Raw genomic sequence first — 18,838 nt, forward strand, 5'->3', positions numbered from 1 at the left:
TAGTATCTGTAAACATGTAAAATAGTATCTGTCAACAATAGTATCTGTAAAAAAATGTTATTATTAAAAAGGTTATGAATGTTTTTCATAAATTAATTCAAGTTATAAACTATTAAAAATTGCTTGAAGGCATATTTCCCCAATTCCAGTGCTCCTAAAATATCTAAAATATGGGATTAATAGTTTTATCACAAATATTATTAAGATGTAGAATTATCAGAAATACCCCAAATGAAAGATGTTAATGGCTCTCCCAGTCTTCCATCCCCCACTCTTCCCTCTCAGTGATGGATTTTACATAATACCACAGCTGGGCTCCAGGTCACTGGGGGCTGGCCATACTTGGCTCATTCCCGCATCCTCCCACTGCCACCCCATCCCCTAGCCTGGGGAAGTCCAAGTTTCTCTCCAAGCTCCTGCTTATTCCTGGGAAATGTTTTCCTGGTCATTCATTTCTGCCTCCATCCTCTGAGTCCACATCAGCTGGATTGATTTTGCATGATATCAACTGGGTATAAAACACAGACAGACAGACAGACACACATGCACACACACACACCCTACCACCACCACCCACACCTAGCATCTGGGAATTTAATAGCCTTACTGAGAATTTAAGGATAACAGAAATTACAACAGAGGACACAGTCTTCTTCACCCCATCCTCTCTCCTCTTTCCTCCGTTAATTTTTTTGGGGGGTGGGGAGTCTCCCCTTTCCTTTCCCTTGCTCTCTTTTTCCTTGTGGATTCAAGCAACTTCTCCTAGCGCATGACTATAGCTGCTGGTCCTTCAAGTATGAGCCCATCTCCCTGATATTTCTTTTACCTCAGGAAGTTCACTAACATTTATTCCACGCATGGTCTCTCCTCCTAAGAGGGGTTCTGATAGATAAATCCTATCTGCCTCATTTTGCATGTTTTCCTTCATCTTTCCCCAGGGAACTAGTGGCTCTTCCTGTCTCTCGTCTTACCCTTGGTCCCTGGTATGGTAGCTACTCCATAGCAGTATACTCCCGGGGCCTTCTGCCTTTTACTTCTGGAAGGACCCCTTCTAAACCAACCAGCTCAGCTTGTCCTCCTGGAAACTCCTTATTAGAGAAGTGATCCTATATTCTCTCTTGGCAACTTCTTCTAATGTCTTAAGAGATAAACTTTAGCATGTTGAAATCTTAAAGAGATTTATTTGAGCAGAATGTGATTTGGGTAGATCCAACCCAGAAGTGGTTTGGAGCTCCACGGGAGGAGCAAGGAGAAAAGCTATCACAGGTGAACTTGGAAGCAGATTAATTGAAGCTTGAGCAATTGCCTTATTTATTTGGACTTTCCTGGTGGGAAATTCGAGATAATGTAACTCAAGTCAGTTGAGTGCCTGTCATTGGCAGAGCTTAAGTATAATTTTCTCTTAAATTCGGAGTTAGGTTCAGTTTGCTTGTGTTGGAGCCCAGAGCATTAGCACTGCCTAATCCTAATGGCCTCCCATTTAATTATGTTAGCAAATATAAGCAGCCTAAGGTTGAAGCATGAGATCTTAGCCTGCAAATCAATAAAACTCCAATTTCCAAAGGCAAAAGTTAAGCCTTTTACTTCTGGACCAGAGTTCCTTATGTCAGGAATGGGATCTAGGGAAGAAAGCTCAGGAAGAAATCAGAGATGAGGGTTCCGGGATTGTGTTTTGTCCCAACAAGCATGTAAATTCCTAGGTCCTCAGAGATCCCTGCTTTTAGTAGTTTGTGACTAATTGGAAAATGGAACTTTAAAAAGGTTGTTGTTCAATATTCCATCACTGTAAATTAGGATCCTATGAACCATTGAGAAGTGGATGAGTGCACAGGCCACGGGGAGGGAGGGAAAGGAAGGAACGAAAGAAGGGAGAGAAGGCTGACTTCAGATAGCTTGGTTGTCAATCAATGAGTACTCAACCTCTCTGATGGAGTTAACCCTCGGTAAATAAATGACTCAATGCTCTCAGTAGCCTAAGAAGATGAAATGAGGGCTAGCCAGAATCCCAGTTAGGGCTGAGGCTCCACACTTTCACCTCGTGCCCCAGGTTTTAATCAACTCCTTCCCAAGCCTTACATGCTTCTGAATCACCTGGCAGTTGTCACTGGAGAAATCTTTGGAAGGTGGCGGGAGTTGAAGCATTCTGCTGAGGACCCATGTTCTGCAGGACTGGAAGGAACACAAGCCATTTGCTAATCTGTTTTTGTGTGATGCTGGGAATTGAACTCAGGGCCTCTTGCATTCCAGGCAGACACTATACCACGGAGCCACATCCCCAGCCCTTCCATCTGCTAATCTAGACTGAATCAAAGACGAGTATTCTAATTAATCACAAATTAGAGTAATTGTGCTTGAAGTTGTCAATACATCCACTCCCAAATCCCTAGGGAATGGGGTGTTAGTTTCCTAAGGAGCAAAGCAAAGCACATCTTAATGCTTCTGAGAGTGTTTTCTAAGGTGCTTGCTGATTTGATGTGAACCTTCCCCTCTGGCCTCCTTTGGAGTTACTGGGGTTCATGATGTCCATGGGGTATTGGATAACTTGAACTTGAAGTCCAGCTGCCACTGAGAGTTCTTCTGTGTAGCCTGCTGTGACAGTTCTCTTTTCCTGTGTGACCCTGGGCAAAGGAGGCTTTGCAACAGCTGCACACCTGGGAGGGTGGAGGAATCCAGGAGGCTCAGTGTGTTCAGGGAGGCCAACTCCAGGGAGAGCCTGTGCCTTATCAGATTCTCCTGTGGGCACCTGACCCTCTGTGGTGAGGCTTTTGAGAAGCCCTGCCAGCTCTCTGGGTGCTCAAGCAGCAGTGAGCCAGCGTCTGTACCAGGCTCCAGCTTCTCCTTGCGGATCATCCCCCTAACTCATCTCCATTTCTCTTCCATTGGGTCCTCAAATTCTCAGTCCTTGGGCTGAAGAAAGAGCTGGAGACACTCATAGAACTCATTTTTTTTTTGTACTTTAGGCTTATTGGGGGACGTGATGGACACTGTTTTTTTTTTTTTTTTTTTTTTTTTTTTTTAGTACCCTTTCCTAGTTGTTCTATCAATTAGGGGAGATGATCTGCAAGCATGAACCTTGATAATTTGACTAAAAAATGTGTGGGGTCAGGAATCTCCTTAAAGTGGTGACTAGTTATATAATTTCAGTGGTTGCTGTAAGTGAAAGAAAGTGACCACGACACTCAGAGTGACTAAGAGATCTTTATTGCAGCAGTGCAAAAGAGGAGGAGGAGGAGGACAAGGAGGAGGAGGAGGAGGAGGAGGAGGAGGAGGAGGAGGAGGAGGAGGAGGAGGAGGAGGAGGAGGAGGAGGAGGAGAAAGAACAGGGGGAAAAGGGAATTTTTGTAGCCCAAATCTAATGGGGTCTCTGGGTCTGCAAGCTGCCTTGTTGGCGTACAATGATTGGATCATACAGTAGTTGCTAAGGGTGTCTTCTTTTGCCTTCAGGCAGATGGGGCAGGGGCCAGATGGGTGGGGGTGAGTGTTCAGCCTTGATTGAGGTTGAGTGTTCAGCTTTGAGGCAAACAGGTGATAAAGGACCAGGCAGAGAGGGGTTTGAGTGCCTGGGTTATCCTGCAGCTAACATTCATTCAGCCTGCCCTGCAGACAACTTAGTTCAGCCTGCCCTGCACCAAACAGTAAGCATCTGATTGGCTTGAACATCACTGTCATGGTGAAGGAGGGTGTGACTTTGGCACCCCAACTTTCCAGGGCCCTTGAGGGGAATGCTGAGCTCTACTACTCTATCCCCTTCTCCTCTTTGATTTCTACCAGCAAACTCAGGGATTGCAGGGAGGCTGTAATTTCTCTGTTGTATTTTTGTTGTAGCAACATCCCTTCTCATCTGTCTGGGTTCTAGATTTCTGTGATGTTTATGTCCATTAAGGACAGAATTGTAAATTTTAATGCGGCATCAACTTTTCTGTGGATAAAGCAGACATAAATGGGAAACCAGTATATTGTGGACCCACTAATACAAATCTCCTAAAGCTGTAAATTAGCAAAAATATTCTGAACATTTTGTTTCACTGAGATATATCCATCCAAGAAAGTTCCCTAAGAGACACTATGCACACTTTTGGCCCCAAATCACAAAACTAGAGGGTCACACTCTTCTCACCTAAGTATGTTAATCAAGTCAATTAGGTAGACTTCGAAATGAAATTCTGAAGACAAAGTGAGGTAGAGATTCTCTACACCAGCTTTGCTTTTCAGGTTTCCCACATCAAAACTCCCAAGCAAATGGATGAATTCATTGAGATCCAAAGTTCAACAGGAACTTGGTACCAGCGCTGGCTGGTCAGATTCAGTACCACTTTCAAGCAGGTATGAACTGGGGACATATGTTGGGTGGGAGAATGGCTCCATGGGAACCCATACCCTTAGTGGATGAAGAATAAAAACCCTGAACACTTTATCAACCAGAACAGGGAGCTGGAGAGGAAGCATCTTGTGGGGGATGTGGGGTTGCAGCCCAGGACTGCCTTTAACTTGCCAAGTGCCCTCAGGGTGCAAACTTCCTGAGCCTCAGACATTTCCTTTGCTCATCTTTCTCAAGGCAAGAACTTGACCAGCCTGAGTAAGCATCCTTCTCGCTAGCAATGTCTCTTGCTGGATAGAGAAGTGAATGTCATAAATGGCTCCTTGGGGTTTTTAGTGACTTAGGGGAAAGATTCTCTATACAGGGCAAAGCCATTTCTCTGGAACAGGTCAGCTATTGAGCATTGAGATGGCTGACCAGCCAGAGTCTGTAGAGACTGGACATTGCTCATATTGTGTGGTCAATAATCACGTGGTCTATTGCCCCTGCCAGCACAGGAGGCCTCACTGCTCCGGGTTGCTCAGGGCCCTGAAATTCTGATTTGGTGTGCTTTCTGTCACATGCATGTGTTCCCAGGAGAAGAGCGACGGGATCTCCTTGGCATGTGAACTACTGCCTCTGGGGGAAAATGGATTGCACATTCTCTACATGGGGTTCTAGGTCATTGATTAGGCCATTTATTAGAAAATCTGGTACGTGGGCTTTCCCAAGTTTCTTCCTTTAACCGTCCTTCTCTGGTATGGGTTTAGGTCTGGGATAACGCTCTGTACTGTGTGATGGGACCTTACAGAATGAACACGCTGATTTTGGCTGTGGTCTGGTTTACCATGGCTTTGAGGTAAGTTCTGTCTTATGTGAGCTCCTCCATTCTCCTGTGCCTCAGTTTCTTCCTTTGCACATGGAGGATAACGGGTTCTAACTTGGAGAGTTTGTATCAGAGCGGATGCGTTTGGCTGCAGGGAACAGGCAGCATATGCTAGTGGCTTCTGTTAGAGGAAATATTTAGTCCCAGCAAGAATTCTGGGAGAAGTGGACTGCAGGAGGGGTTTCAGCTTCAGGCTGGCTCTCATGGTGACTGCAGGATGTATTCTGTCCTGACTCCCTCTCCCATCCATACTGAGGTATAATTGATGCATAATTATTATGTCTATTTAAGGTTTATAAATTAATGTTTTCATAAACACACACATTGTAAATTAGTGGCCTCAATCAAGCTAATGAGTGTGCCCATCATATAGCTAACGTCTGTGTGTGTGTGTGTGTGTGTGTGTGTGTTGAGAACACTTATGATCTCTCCTTTTAGCAGATTTCAAGTAAACAATATGATATTGTTAACTGATTGCTAATTGCTAATTGTTAGCAAATTGCTCATTACAGAACTTCCTTTTTTAATGCCAGAGAACTTTTCTCTGAAGGTTCCCAGTCAGTTTTCCCTCCTGTTAAAGTAGGCAGAGGTGGCTTACAGGCTAAATTCATCATAATGAAGGGGATGGAATTTCCCAATGTTTTGAGCAAATCAGGATTTACCTACAAGTTCCATCCTTTCCTAAGAGTTGACACCTGAATGGGAAAAAGTTTCTGTTCACAGAGAGGTAGCAGGGAACAAGTGTGGAGAAGACAAATATATGTTGCTGAGAATATAGGAAAGATTGAACAGGGGACCCATGCAACATTGCCCTGCAGCAAAGGGGTGCTTAGCTGACTCCTCTGAGAAGTTGCAGGCTTACACCAAGTCACTCCAGTGGCCTCCAGCTAACATGACTTTACTCTTTATGTGTGTTTTGGGGCCCACTTGGGGGCATTGTAGGGACGTTTTACTGTATGTATCAAGTACTTGCAATAGTTTCTGGCACTTAATAAGTACTCAATATATTGCTATTATCAACTTGGAAATATTAACAATATTTTAAACTTCTATCTGGGAAATTGCTTTGTTCACCACCACCTGTATCCCCAAATACTCCTTCACCCCAGGAAAGCAAAGGGGCTCTCATGACCTCTGATTGTGGGAACAACATGGGGAGACTTAATGTTCTCCAGCACCTGTGTGTGGAGACCTGACCTTTGAGACGCAAACAAACAGCTAAAGGTATAGAAGAAGCCTGAACTAGCATCCCTCAAATTGTTCAATCCCAACTAGGAGTCAAAGGACAGACACTAGGATTAATTCACTGATGGTGTTAAAAATGTTTTATTCATATTTATTTATGTTTAATTTAATTTCATTGAATAGGTAATGCATTCAAATGTTGAAACAACACAGGAATCTTGAATCCGTTCCCTCTCCCTCCACCCACTCCCTTCTGCCTCCAGTATGTAATCACCTTCCATTTTTCTATTTATTATCCCAGTGATTCTTTTTGCAAATGTAAACAAATAATTGTATGTGTGTGTATACGCACACGATATATATATACATATATATATATATACATGTACATGCATATATATTTCTTGTTTCTTCTTCCTTCTCTTATTCAAAGAAACACATTTTGCATTTGCTTTTTACACTCAGTGATGTATTCTGGAAATCTCTCCATGCCAGTAAATTAAGGTTTTCTTCATTCTTTATAGCACATAGTTCCTCTGCCTAGCCCCCCACTGTAAATTATCACAATTTATTCAACCAGGCCCTCATTGCAGGACTGGTGGGACAGTTCCAGATTTTTGTTGTGTAAACAATGCCAAAATGAGGAGCCGTGTTTGTAAGCTACTTTTTGTGGGGACTGGTTTATCAATGGGATGGATTCCTGCAAGTAGAGCTAAAGGGTCAAAGGGTCCAGTTCATCTGTCATATTTTTAGGCATCGACAAGTCCTCCTCCACAAGGCATTGTTCAATTTTGTCTTTTTCCTCAGCATTTATGACAGCACCTGTTAACCTACAGAGTGATTTTGCAAACTTTGGTGTTTTGACAATCTGTGATGAGAACTAACAGTGTGATTTTAATTTGTATTTTTCTTTCTATCTATAGAGTTGAGCATCTTTTTTTCATATGTTTAATGCTCATTTTTTTGAGTTGGTTATTTTGAGTTTTCCAGGCATAAAAATCATATCATCTGCCTGTAGAGGTAGTTTTACCTCTTGCTTTGCAATTTGTGACATTCCTAAGTTTTTTCCCTCATCTGAATTGGTGAAGACCTGCAGTGTTCTGTTAAAGTAAGTGATGGTGATGTTTTGTCCTGTTCCTGATGTTACTGGCAATGTCTTTAGTATTTCATGATTCACTAAGATTCTGCTGTTTGAACTGAAATGTGATTTTTATTCCTTACGTATTAAGGAAGTGTCCACCAAACCTTACTCCGTGGTGTTTCTAAAATCAAGACTGATTTTTTAAAATCAAATCCAAATCTGTGGAGATGGTCATAAGTTTTCCTTATGATGAGGCATATCATTAGATTTTTCTATTCGTGTACCAAATTCCTATGTCTGAAAGGAGTCTGATCTCCCTCTAGTGAGGAATGCAGACTCTGGTTCTGAGGAATTCAATCACACGGCTGCTCAGACTGTCCGTCTTCCTCGTTACAGTTACTATGGCCTGACGGTCTGGTTTCCCGATATGATCCGGTATTTTCAAGATGAAGAATACAAGTCTAAAATGAAGGTATTCTTTGGTGAGCACGTGTATGGTGCCACAATCAACTTCACGATGGAAAATCAGATCCACCAACACGGGAAACTTGTAAATGATAAGTAAGTGTGGGACGATGGGCTTTCCTTGGGTCAGGGTGACGGTGTCCACTGGGATGTCCTTGGGAAAGAGCCATTGGGAAAATAAGAGTTCAGCATGGCAGGGAATGAGCTCTGAGGATGCGACCATCATCACACCTCTTGTGGCTGCTAGAGACACAGTAATCCTGGTGGCTTGAGTCATATTGGGCTGACCTCTGTCACTCCTGTCTCTTGGCCATGGCTAATTCATCTGAGGATGAGGCACTGGGCTGAGGACAGTCAATCTGGCCATCTTTACTGAGAACTGGAGCTTCTCCATGCTGGGCCTGTTATGACACGACTTTTTAAAATTCTTTCACTTAACGTAACCTCATAGGGTGGGTCAGTATGTTCTGTTGTCAACCAGAGGTGGTGTTCTTCAGGGGAAAACGTATCGGTGTAGTATTAGCCTCTTTGAGGCTACTCTCTGAAAATCTCATGATGGGTCAGGGCAGGACATTAGGAAAGTTTATCCCAGATCACACTCTTCTCTAAGCTGAGTATGGACCTGCTGCTGTTTCCCTTCTCAAATTACACTTAGCAAGCTCCCGGGTTGTGAATGATCAGTGTTTGAGTGCTACGGGCTTTGCGGTGGCATCAGAAATATCATGGCCCAGATGGTTCAGTGTCAAGGACATAAACTGCTCCTTCTTTACCATCACCACACACAATTAACAGCCCCAAATAGTAGACCTCCCCTCACCTGCTCTCAGCTGTGTCTGGCATCCTGGTAAAGTCCCCGCCTGTGGTGACTGTGGGAAAGGACCCTGTGGTGGGGGAGGTCTGGCAGATTCCTGCTGGAGTCTAGTCCCCCATTGCTCTTAATGACCTTAGCAAAGGTCGCTGTTACTTGGGATAAGAAAGTGGGAAGCCAAAGGGGGAATATGACTTTGACAAATATGTGACTTTTGGGTATGGTATTGTCTCTATATGTTTCTTGTTTCTTCCTCCTTCTCTTATTCAAAGAAACACATTTTGCATTTGCTTTAGGAAGCAGTAGGAAGGAGTATCATTAGACATGGGGTTCAGATTTTCAGGTGGTTTTTTAAAAAATGCTGGAGCTCCACACACCCACATGCCCAGATAGCCACACACGCATAGACTGCTTGCTCAGAGTGACCTTAATCTGCTCCAGGGACAGCAGCTCCGACACGGATGATGTTTGAAGCTGTTCCCCCAAGATGTTTCACCTCTGAGATTTTGAATAAGAGCCAGGGCACCTGATGTTGGCATACCAAGGAAGAAATGTCATCCCTGCTTTCTGAGAACACTTTGGAAATGTTGAAAACCAAGGGACACCATGGATGATTAGCTGTCACCCACGATATGACACCACTCCTGCAGAGATGAACTCAGTAAAGGAGTCTCATTTGTGAAGTTCCACGTTCAATCACACCCTACTGTGATACAAGTGACAATGATAGGAGTCACAATAATGCTGATAGTAATAACTGTGGAAGCCAATGATATTGAGTACTTGTACTGTCCGTGCCAGCTCCTACTTTAAATGCCTTATGCAAATTATCTCATTTAATTCTCACAAAAACTCTTCGAGTTCAGAACTGAGCTATTTTTCAGGTGGGAAACAGAAACTGAGTGAGGTTGAGTAACTTGCTCAGGGTCACATAGCTAATATAAATAGAAATGTCTGTCTCCCCTCCCAGAATTCCAGATCTCATGTGAATACTGTCCACTATAAATATCATTCCCTTTGGGAGACTCTTCATGTCCACAGAGGCCCTGATTGGCATGATGTTTTCTTCATTAAAAATTTAATTGAAAAGCCAGAATCCTTGTAATTTATAATAGAGTTGAAAGACTTAGCTATGTAGAAAGTGAGGAATTTTAACCCACTCTGTCTTTTTAATTTTCATCAGTTTCTACAAACTTTCAGTGGCCTGCTGGGTGGGAGTGAGAAAGAAGAAAGGGCTAATGAGAGTCCTGGTTTCCCCTCAAGGATCCAGGACCCCTGGGGACCACAGAGTTCTTGCCAAGGGTCAGGGAATGAGTAGGCATGTCAAGGATTGTTTGAGAGCACTCATGAACACTCTTCCTGTAAACACAGGTGTTCTTCCACATTTCTGTTTCAAATGTGTATATAGATTCCTTCAAGAATTGCGAGAACTAACTACAACTTCTGTGTCTGAGTTTTAAGAAGTCAGCTTCTTTTCTTGAGTTATGTTGCCATCTGCTGGTCATAACGTGGATAACACCTTTCCTTTGAAAACCCCAAACTTGAGGAATTAGGCATGAATCTGTTCTTCAGCTTGATTGGGGGGCATTTCTCCCCTGTGTGCCAGTATTCCATGTTCAACATTATCCACACTTTGCTGCTTTAAAATTTAGATAAAAATAACTTATTTATTTATTTACTATTAAACTTGGGAGAAAATGATTTCTGTATACACAGGCTTCAAACTTCATCCTTTTGAAACCTAAAAGTTTTCCTGCTGCAAGACCAATCTCTTTGACCCCCCAAAGAAACAAAAAATGCAGACTAGTTTCAGTCTGTTCCCAAAGCATTGTCTGCTGCCTCCTGGTGCATCTTACAGGACCAGGTGGCTCTGAATTCCACACAGCCTTGGCTTCAGAATTTGTGAAGTTTTGAAAAGTGCAAGAAAGACAAAATAATAAGTTCATGTTTCAAACCCTGAGACAAAATGTCAGGTTTTCCTTATTATCCATTGAAGACAGGATTAGTTTTCATTTCAGAATACACGTTAACTAATTAATGAACTCTCTTGCCCTCTCCTCCCTGCAGGAGATCTCTGTTTGACAGGGTGGGGATGGGGGAAGGGCATTCCTCAGCAATAGGTCATGATCCAGGAAGTAGGGTCCTGATCCCAGGTCTCCTCAGAGCTGCAAGGGAACTTGCTTTGTGTTCTTCAGGTTCAGGATTGGAGTCTTAAATGGGAATGTCCAACCCTCTACACCGATGATTTACCCATGAAGAATCGAAGGTGAGGAGCTCAGAATGAAAGGGATGTTTATAAGATTTAGCTCTAAAATGAAGTAGGGAGAGGAGAGAGAGAAGGCAAGCCATGCACAAGAAAAGAGGAGGTCATGTCACACTTCACACAGAAATGTTCGCCGCACTGATAGTCTCTTAAGATTTTTTTTCAACTACTAAAATTACCAAATTTTAGTAAAAAGTCTTTGAAAATGCTGCTGGTGGGAAATGAGCAAACACACCTGCTGACTTCTAGGTCTGAGAAAGCAGCCAAAGCTGAGTTCCTCCTTGACTGGTCAGCAACTAGGTGAGCCGTCTTGGGAAAGCTCAGAACTGTCTCAGTTTTGGATTCCACATGGGAAGGGATAATACTGGTGTGGAATGTCCATCGTATTTCAGAGTTAGTACAATTTCTCAGTAAAATTTGTAGCTTAATAAAGTTCCTACATGTTCTTGTTGGGAGTCTTCCTGGATATTTTATATTTTGGTCATTGAAAATGGGATGGCTCTCCCCCATCAACCATTTGCATATGTTATTGCCAATAATAACAGATTTTAAATTGTTATTTATTTATTCTTATTAGTTTATTTAATTCTATTGATTTTTAGATGTTTATTTTGTATCAGAGCTTTTATTCATTCTAACAGTTTTCCTCATTATTGTTATATAATCCCACCATATGCAAATAACTATTGTTTGATGCCTTCTCTTTTTTTTATTGTGAAATATTTCAAATTTGCAAAGACTAGAGAATGATACAAACAACTCTATTCAGAGCACCTTTTTTTAGCTTTATAAAATCTATGATACGTTTACTTCAGATTTTAAAATAGATTAAACTCACTGTGTGAATTTTCATTTCTTCCTTCCTTCCTTTCTTTTTTTGTTTGCTCTTGGTGCTGGGGATGGGACCCAGGGCTTCCACATTCAAGGCACGTGTTCTACTTCTGAGCAACATTCCCAGCCCACTGTGTGAACACCCTTGATACTATTCCTCTCCCTGTCTGGTCACTGTTGTCATGAATTGGTGCTTTACATTCACGCATGCTTTTATACTTTTCTCAAATGTTTATATAATTGTAAAAGTTGTCCTGTAGCCTTTCATATTTTTCAAATTTTAGATAAACACTATACTATTATATTACACATTCCTATATTACTATTATATAAATTCTTCAACTTGTTTTTTGCATAAAATCAGGGTTTTGAAGTTTCTCTGTTAGCATAATTGCATAACTCATTTCATTAAATTTTAATTGCATTTCATGCATATTCCATAGTGAATTTGTCTGTTCTTTTGAGGGACATTGAAATAACTGACAACTTTTTTTTTCTATACAAATAGTACTCCAAAAAGTGTTCTTATGAAAGATGTTTTCTAGTCTATATACTTAGAAGTGGAATTACTGAGTAGAAGGATATTTTGGATATTCTCACAAGAAATCTGATAAGTTCTTTTTTTTTTTTTTTTTTTTTTTTGTGCTGCTGGGGATTGAACCCAGGGCCTCATACATGTGAGGCAAGCACTCTACAGCTGAGCCATAACCCCAGTGTGTTTGCTCATGCTCTCTCTCTTTCTCTTCCTTCCCTCCCTCCCTTCCTTCTCCCTTCCTCCCCCTGCCTCTCTCTCTTTCTCTCTTGGTAAATTTTATTTTGAGATAGAGTCTCACCAAGTTGCTGAAGCTGACCTTGGATTTGCCATGTTCTTGCCACAGTATCCTAAGTAGCCGGGATTATAGGTGTGCATCACTGGGCCCAGTTTACTATATTCTTATCTTTGTTTTTTTCTCTTGCCCCTTTCAAGATTCCCCTTTTATATTTGATATTTAGTTGTTTGCACCTCGTAGGCTTGATCCTTCCCTTTCTCTTCTTCCTTCTTCTTCTGGTATTTACTCTGCTTGAGGTTTTCTCTTGACTTACTGTTGGCCTTGTTTCATTACTTTAGGAAAACTCTTTGCAGTTGTCTATTCAAATATTTCTTCTGCCAGATTCCCTCTTTTCTCTCTTGAATTTCAAAAGCACCTATGCTGGTCTGTTTGATATTTTCCAATAGCTCTTAGATACTCTTCTCTGTTCTGCCTTTATTTTTCCTCTTTGTGTTTCAGTTTTTGTAATTTTTCTGGGATTAAAATTTCAGTAATTCCTTTCTTAATTATGATGAATCTACTGATGAGTTCATCAAATGCATTCTTAGTCTCAGTTATTGCATTTAAAATTTTTCCAGCATTTTAATTTTATCTCTTCTAAGCATTTGCATTCCTCTGCTGTAAATCCCCAACAATCATGCATGTTATTTATCTTTTCCTTTAAGAATTAACGACATCAGTAATAATTATATTAAATTCCCTGCCTGATAGTTCAAGTATTTGTGTCATGTGGCTTATTTTTTCAATGACTGTGCCTTGCCATCACGCTGTTTTATTCTTGCTGCTTTATGTGTTTATAATTTTTGGTTGCATGCAGATAGCATGTACCAGACAATCAAGATGAAGAAGTGAGTGCCCCTCCTCCTCTGCTAGGCTTTTGCAGTGTGTCGGGATGTTGAGATCTAGTTGGTAGGTGAACATGGTTTGGATTTTGTTATGATTACCTGAAATTTGTTGGGAGTTTTTTTTTATTGAGATTTAATTTACAGACAATTAAATTCCTACTTTTTCATACAGTTCTATGAGTTTTGACAAATGCATATGGTTGTGTAACCACCACCACAAGCAATGTACAGAATAAGGCCATTACTCCTCAGATTTTCTTGTGCCATTTTGTACTTGTTCCTTCTTTAACCCCCAGCCCTTGGCAGCCAGTGACCTTCTGCATGCCATAGAAATGTAATCATACCCTATGAAGCCTTTGGAACTTGCTTCTTTTACTTTGCATAACACATTTGGAGTTTACCCATGTTGCTGCATGAATAGCAGTTTATTTGTTTTTATTGTGGAGCAGTATTTCATGATACGTATGCACCCCTGAATGTTGATTTTCCATTCATCAGCTGAAGGGATTTGGAATTGTTTCCAGAATTTGGCAATAGTTAGTGTTTGACTTAGGATGTACATAACTATATATGTGAATTTGTTCTACTATTTTAGTCATTGTTTTTATCTCATTGTTTTCCTTTTTGCATTGTGTTCTGTTCTTGAAATTCTGCTTTGGTCATTATTTTCAAAAGCAGTAAATGTGTTAAGAGAAAGAAAGCACGAGGTATCATGATTTCTGTACTTAATAGCCTTATGTGTAAGAGAAAGAGAGAGGAAGTAGGATTCACTGGTAGATCCATCAAAACACAAGAATGTATCTCCTTAGAGAGAGTATTTGATGGACACTGTCACTAGGATTTCCTATCATAGACATTTTCTGGGTTTCCATGAAATAATATTTCAGTATTGGGAAAGACAGCCATCTCCTAAGTCCATTCATATGCTTCTTCCCCAGGGTTCCTGAGGAAGTTAGGGTGCTCCTTATTTAGAGAATTAGAAAATAAAGCTGGAAAAAGCCATCTCCATGCCCCTGTTTTATAGATTCTTAAGCGAAGGCCTAGGGAGGAGAGCTGACTTGCCCAAGATCTCTTAGTGGTCAAGTCCTAAAGGTTGGTCTCTTTAGTTTTTGGAGAATGTTACTAGACCTGGGGAAAATGCCTGATGCCTAATGTGTGTGGAATACAACCAATTATACAAAGTATCAGGCAAGATTGCTTCCTCCAATCTCTAAGGAAATTAGATTCAAGCATGAATTTTCTGAAGTGAATGATCCTTTTGTTTTGCTTAAGGAATTAACAAGGGAGAGACTAGGGCTCTACCTCTTTCCTAAAGGACTCTGTTTCATTTCACTGTGCCTGCAGGGCTTATAGAATATGAATGGACGTGGACTTCCAGGAAACACATTCATTATTTTCTCCCTGAAAATTGATGTAATGTATGTGAAAGTGAATTCTCTACTTAAAAAAGAAGCCAACTCAAGGGCACTGTGTTAGTCAGCTTTTCATAGCTGTGATACAAATACCCAACAAGAACAACTTAGAGGAGGAAATGTTTATTTTGTAAGGCTCATGGTTTCAGAGGTCTCAGTCCATGGTCAGATGCATTCATTTGTCTGGGGCTGAGGTGAGGCAGAACGTCATGGAGGAAGGGTGTGGTGGAGGAAAGCTATCAGCTCAGAGTAGCTGGGAAACAGAAAGAGTGAGAGAGAGCAAGAAGCCAGGGACATGATGTAGTCCAAGATCATGCCACTAGTGACCTGCTCTCTGTAGCCATGTGCCATCTGGCCATGGTTAACACCCAGTAGCTCATTCAAATTATTACAACATCAAATGGATTAATTCACTGATGAGGTTCCAACTCTCATAATCCAGAACATTGCCTAACACAGGAACTTTTGAACTTTTGGGGAGAGGATATGAAAGATTTAAACCACTATCAGGTTTACATAACCTGCCTCTACTTCTGTACCTGCTGTTCTCTCTGCCTAGAATCACCTTCCTCGTCTTTGTTTCTAGAATTTTTCTTGTCCTTCAGGCAAGTTGCCTTATGCCTTACTCCACTGGATCACAAGAGCCCCCTTGGAGGTGATGAGATTTCATACTTCTAACTTGACATTTATCACACTACCTTTTTCATTGTTAGGTTTTCTTTCATCGTCTCTTAAATTAGACTGAGTTTCTGGAGAGTGACACCATCAAACCTGAAATATAGTGACTAGGTAATTGGGACTTTGGCCAAATTCAGATCCTTTGTTGGACTAAGCATTGGACCTCCAATGCGGGTAACTGAATTAAGTTCTTGTAATCCTCATTCTGTCGTAGGCCCTGGACCCTCAATGACTCTGAATCCTTAAAACAAAAGTTCCACAAGATACTTATCCTTTGGCTAATTTTTCCTTCAGCTTCTGAACTTTCCTGAATTAAGCATCTTGGGCCAGTTCACTATGTAAGATATCAGGAGAGATGATTCATATAAAGACTCATAAAGCATGTGCTGGCCCTTTCTCCGTTCATCTCTTTCATCCTTTCGGCTTTTAATAACCCACTTGGAGATACATTTTAAGATCTGCCTGCGTCAGACTCATTTATGATTTATGGCTCTGCTTTCTCACCCACCCTTGGAAGACTATTAAATTATCACTGAAGGCCGCATTGCCAGCCTACTATTATATTGAACATTAGGATATATTAAGACAGGCAAAGGCCAGAGACAGTCTCCAGGAATAGCTGTCCTGAGTAAATACATAGGCCATGCAAATTTGAAGTCACAGGCAGCTTCCTGAAATAAAAGGCTTACCAATTGGTTTTTCTTATGGAAATGAAAGCGTACATGACAATGTTTGGAAGCCCCTGTTTTTCAAACCCTGTAGCAAATTTGGCCTAAAGGAAAAAAATATTCAAAATAATTTGGTTTTCTAGACCAATGATTTTCAAATCTTTGTGTAAGTACTATAATGGCCTGTTGCCTCCGATGATCATTATCATTTACAAGGTCAGGTTGGAACCTAGGAAGCCATATGTTTAATAATAACCTTCTTCTTCATTCTGATGTGAGGGTCTGGGCATCTCCCTTTGACAAGTACTTACTCTTCTTATTGGGTGGGAGGCCGTTTTGCAGAAGCTAATTTTAGGTGACTCTAGGTTAGATCTCTGAGTAGAACACTATGTGGCAAGATAGACACTGGCCTTCATATGTGTTTGGGAGTGAATTATCTTGGAGCCTGAAGAACAGTGACCCTCAGGTCTCTCTGCCCGCTCTGTCCCTGTGATTCCCACTGTATCCTTGTTGTCTAATGCCTGTTCTTTTCACCAATTAGACCAAAGGGCAGGGACGGTGGCTTCTACTCTATATTAATAGCTCCCAGTCCCATGCTCAGCAGGTTTTTGCTGAAGATGGGAAATATAAATGAGTGACTAGACAATGAATGAATGAACAGATTGTGATCACTCACAAATGGAGATATAGCTAAAAGCAAAGCTTGCAGCCTGCAAAATTTGACCAAGCAACAGAAGGTGTCAATGAATGTGAGGTAGATTCTTAAATGTGATATTGTTCTTTGTAAGATAATGCAGAAATTGGAATAATGCAAGTGGATCCCAAAGGTGGCTGGACCTCATGATCATCTTGATGACTTACCCCCTTATTAGCTGAGTTTTTTAAAGTGAGAAAGTAATATGATATAAAGTAAAAGTGAAGTTTATCTCATTTCTATCCCCTTTTGCATCTCCTCAGATCCCAGCACTTGTTTCCTGTGTAACTCCCTACATATATTTGGAGAGTATATATTGGAACCACACAGACCATCTTTTTTCTTACATGAATGGTCACCTTCTGTGAACTTTATATTGCATCTTGATGTTTTTCACTTAGCAATGTATCTTTAAGATTATTCTGTATTAACACATGTAGATCAGCCTCATTGGCTATATCATACATGGTATTCTGTTATATGGTGTTTGTCTATCCTCTATCTAGTATGTATGTTTGTTTGTATGTGTGCGATAATCCATTACTAACATTACCAATGTCACAATAAAGACCAGTGAATGTGTCTCTTCAACTGTATGAATAAATATATGTAAGACAAATTCCTAGAGATGGTATTCCTAGGTGAAAGGGAATGTGAATTTTAAATTTTGCAAAATTGCTTCCCAAAGAGGCTGCCTTGATTAAATTCTACCACCAGGGTAAATGAAAATACCTATTTCCTTACATCTTTGTTGGGGCAATTTTAAAAGTAAAGATTATCAGGCCTTCTTCACCATTGTATTACTTCCAGACCTTATAGGACCAGCCAAGGGATCTGCATGCTTTTAAAGCCTTGGAGAAAGTGAACTGTTACCATATTTTCATTGACACTGTTTCACACTTCTGTGATTCTGATGGGGGAGGGTCCATGGACTCTCATTTGGGAATCCCCGATTTGTGTACAGTACCCCATACAGACCTGGACTGGACCCTGACTTCTGTAGTTCTGAAGGCCTTTCTCACTAATTAACTAAACAGCTAAGAAATGCAGAAACAATCTGGGTTGAAAGTAGTGTTCCAGCACCTTTTGTCATGCGGTTCTTATTTTGTCTTTCTATGTTTTCCATTTTGGTCTCAAGTCTCTTTTCTTTTCCTGGAAGAATCACTCAGAGGCTCACATCTCTCCCACAGGTTCACAAAGATGTACTTTAAGCACGTACTCTTCGAGGACACATTCTTTGATGAATGTTATTTTGAAGATGTTACATCTACTGACACCTATTTCAAAAACTGCACCATTGAATCAACCGTCTTTTATAACACAGGTGAGAAGGTGGGTGGAGTGGGAGGAAGGCAGCAGGGGTGGATCAGTGTAGGCTAAAAACCAGCACGCTCAGTTGTAAGCTTTAGGAGGAGGGAAGAGTTTGTAGATATTAGTGCCAAGCCTTAGGGAGGAGAGATGGGCTCTAGCCCCAGGAATGGCACAAATTAGGTACACAGCCTTCACCAAACATTTAGTTTATCTGTGTCTGTTTTTGTCACACAAAAAATTAGAAACCAAAGTTCTGGCCAAGTGTTCACATCTTGATGAGGCTGATGGTATACACTAGGGCCCTTTGGTAGAAACAAAGTGTGACACCAATAAAAACCAGCACTCCAGGGGACTGCGTTTTTTGCACAGAATACATTCTTAAAGACTTTGCCTAATAGGAATCTTACATAACTCAAAACTTATGTTTTCATGATTAAAAAATGAAAAGAGAAAATTGCCTTTGTTCAAATTTTGTGCGTAAAACAAATGCTAATACTGTTTTAGGAGCATACCATTTTAAGTTTCCATGATTTAAAAAAATCATGAAATTCCACTCATCCACTACTCCTCATTATTCTTGTTAGAGATTTATAAAATATCGAATA

General features: G+C 40.9%; 1 protein-coding gene across 7 annotated transcripts in view; it reads left to right on the top strand.

The window, feature by feature from the left end:
- Positions 1–18,838, top strand: part of LOC101964356 (synaptic vesicle glycoprotein 2B) — a 171,432-nt gene that overhangs the window by 141,221 nt on the left and 11,373 nt on the right. For 6 of the 7 annotated variants that reach the window (XM_005320110.5, XM_040275278.2, XM_078051207.1 and 3 more), the window contains 4 exons: positions 4,213–4,323; positions 5,068–5,156; positions 7,846–8,010; positions 18,113–18,246. In XM_005320110.5, the coding sequence (XP_005320167.1) occupies positions 4,213–4,323; positions 5,068–5,156; positions 7,846–8,010; positions 18,113–18,246 (499 nt within the window). Of the gene's footprint in view, positions 1–4,212; positions 4,324–5,067; positions 5,157–7,845; positions 8,011–10,959; positions 10,989–18,112; positions 18,247–18,838 lie in introns of those variants that run through there. The other variant, XM_078051208.1, reaches the window with a different exon arrangement.

This window comes from Ictidomys tridecemlineatus, chromosome 5, assembly GCF_052094955.1.
Source record: "Ictidomys tridecemlineatus isolate mIctTri1 chromosome 5, mIctTri1.hap1, whole genome shotgun sequence".
NCBI classification, from domain to species: Eukaryota; Metazoa; Chordata; class Mammalia; order Rodentia; family Sciuridae; genus Ictidomys; species Ictidomys tridecemlineatus.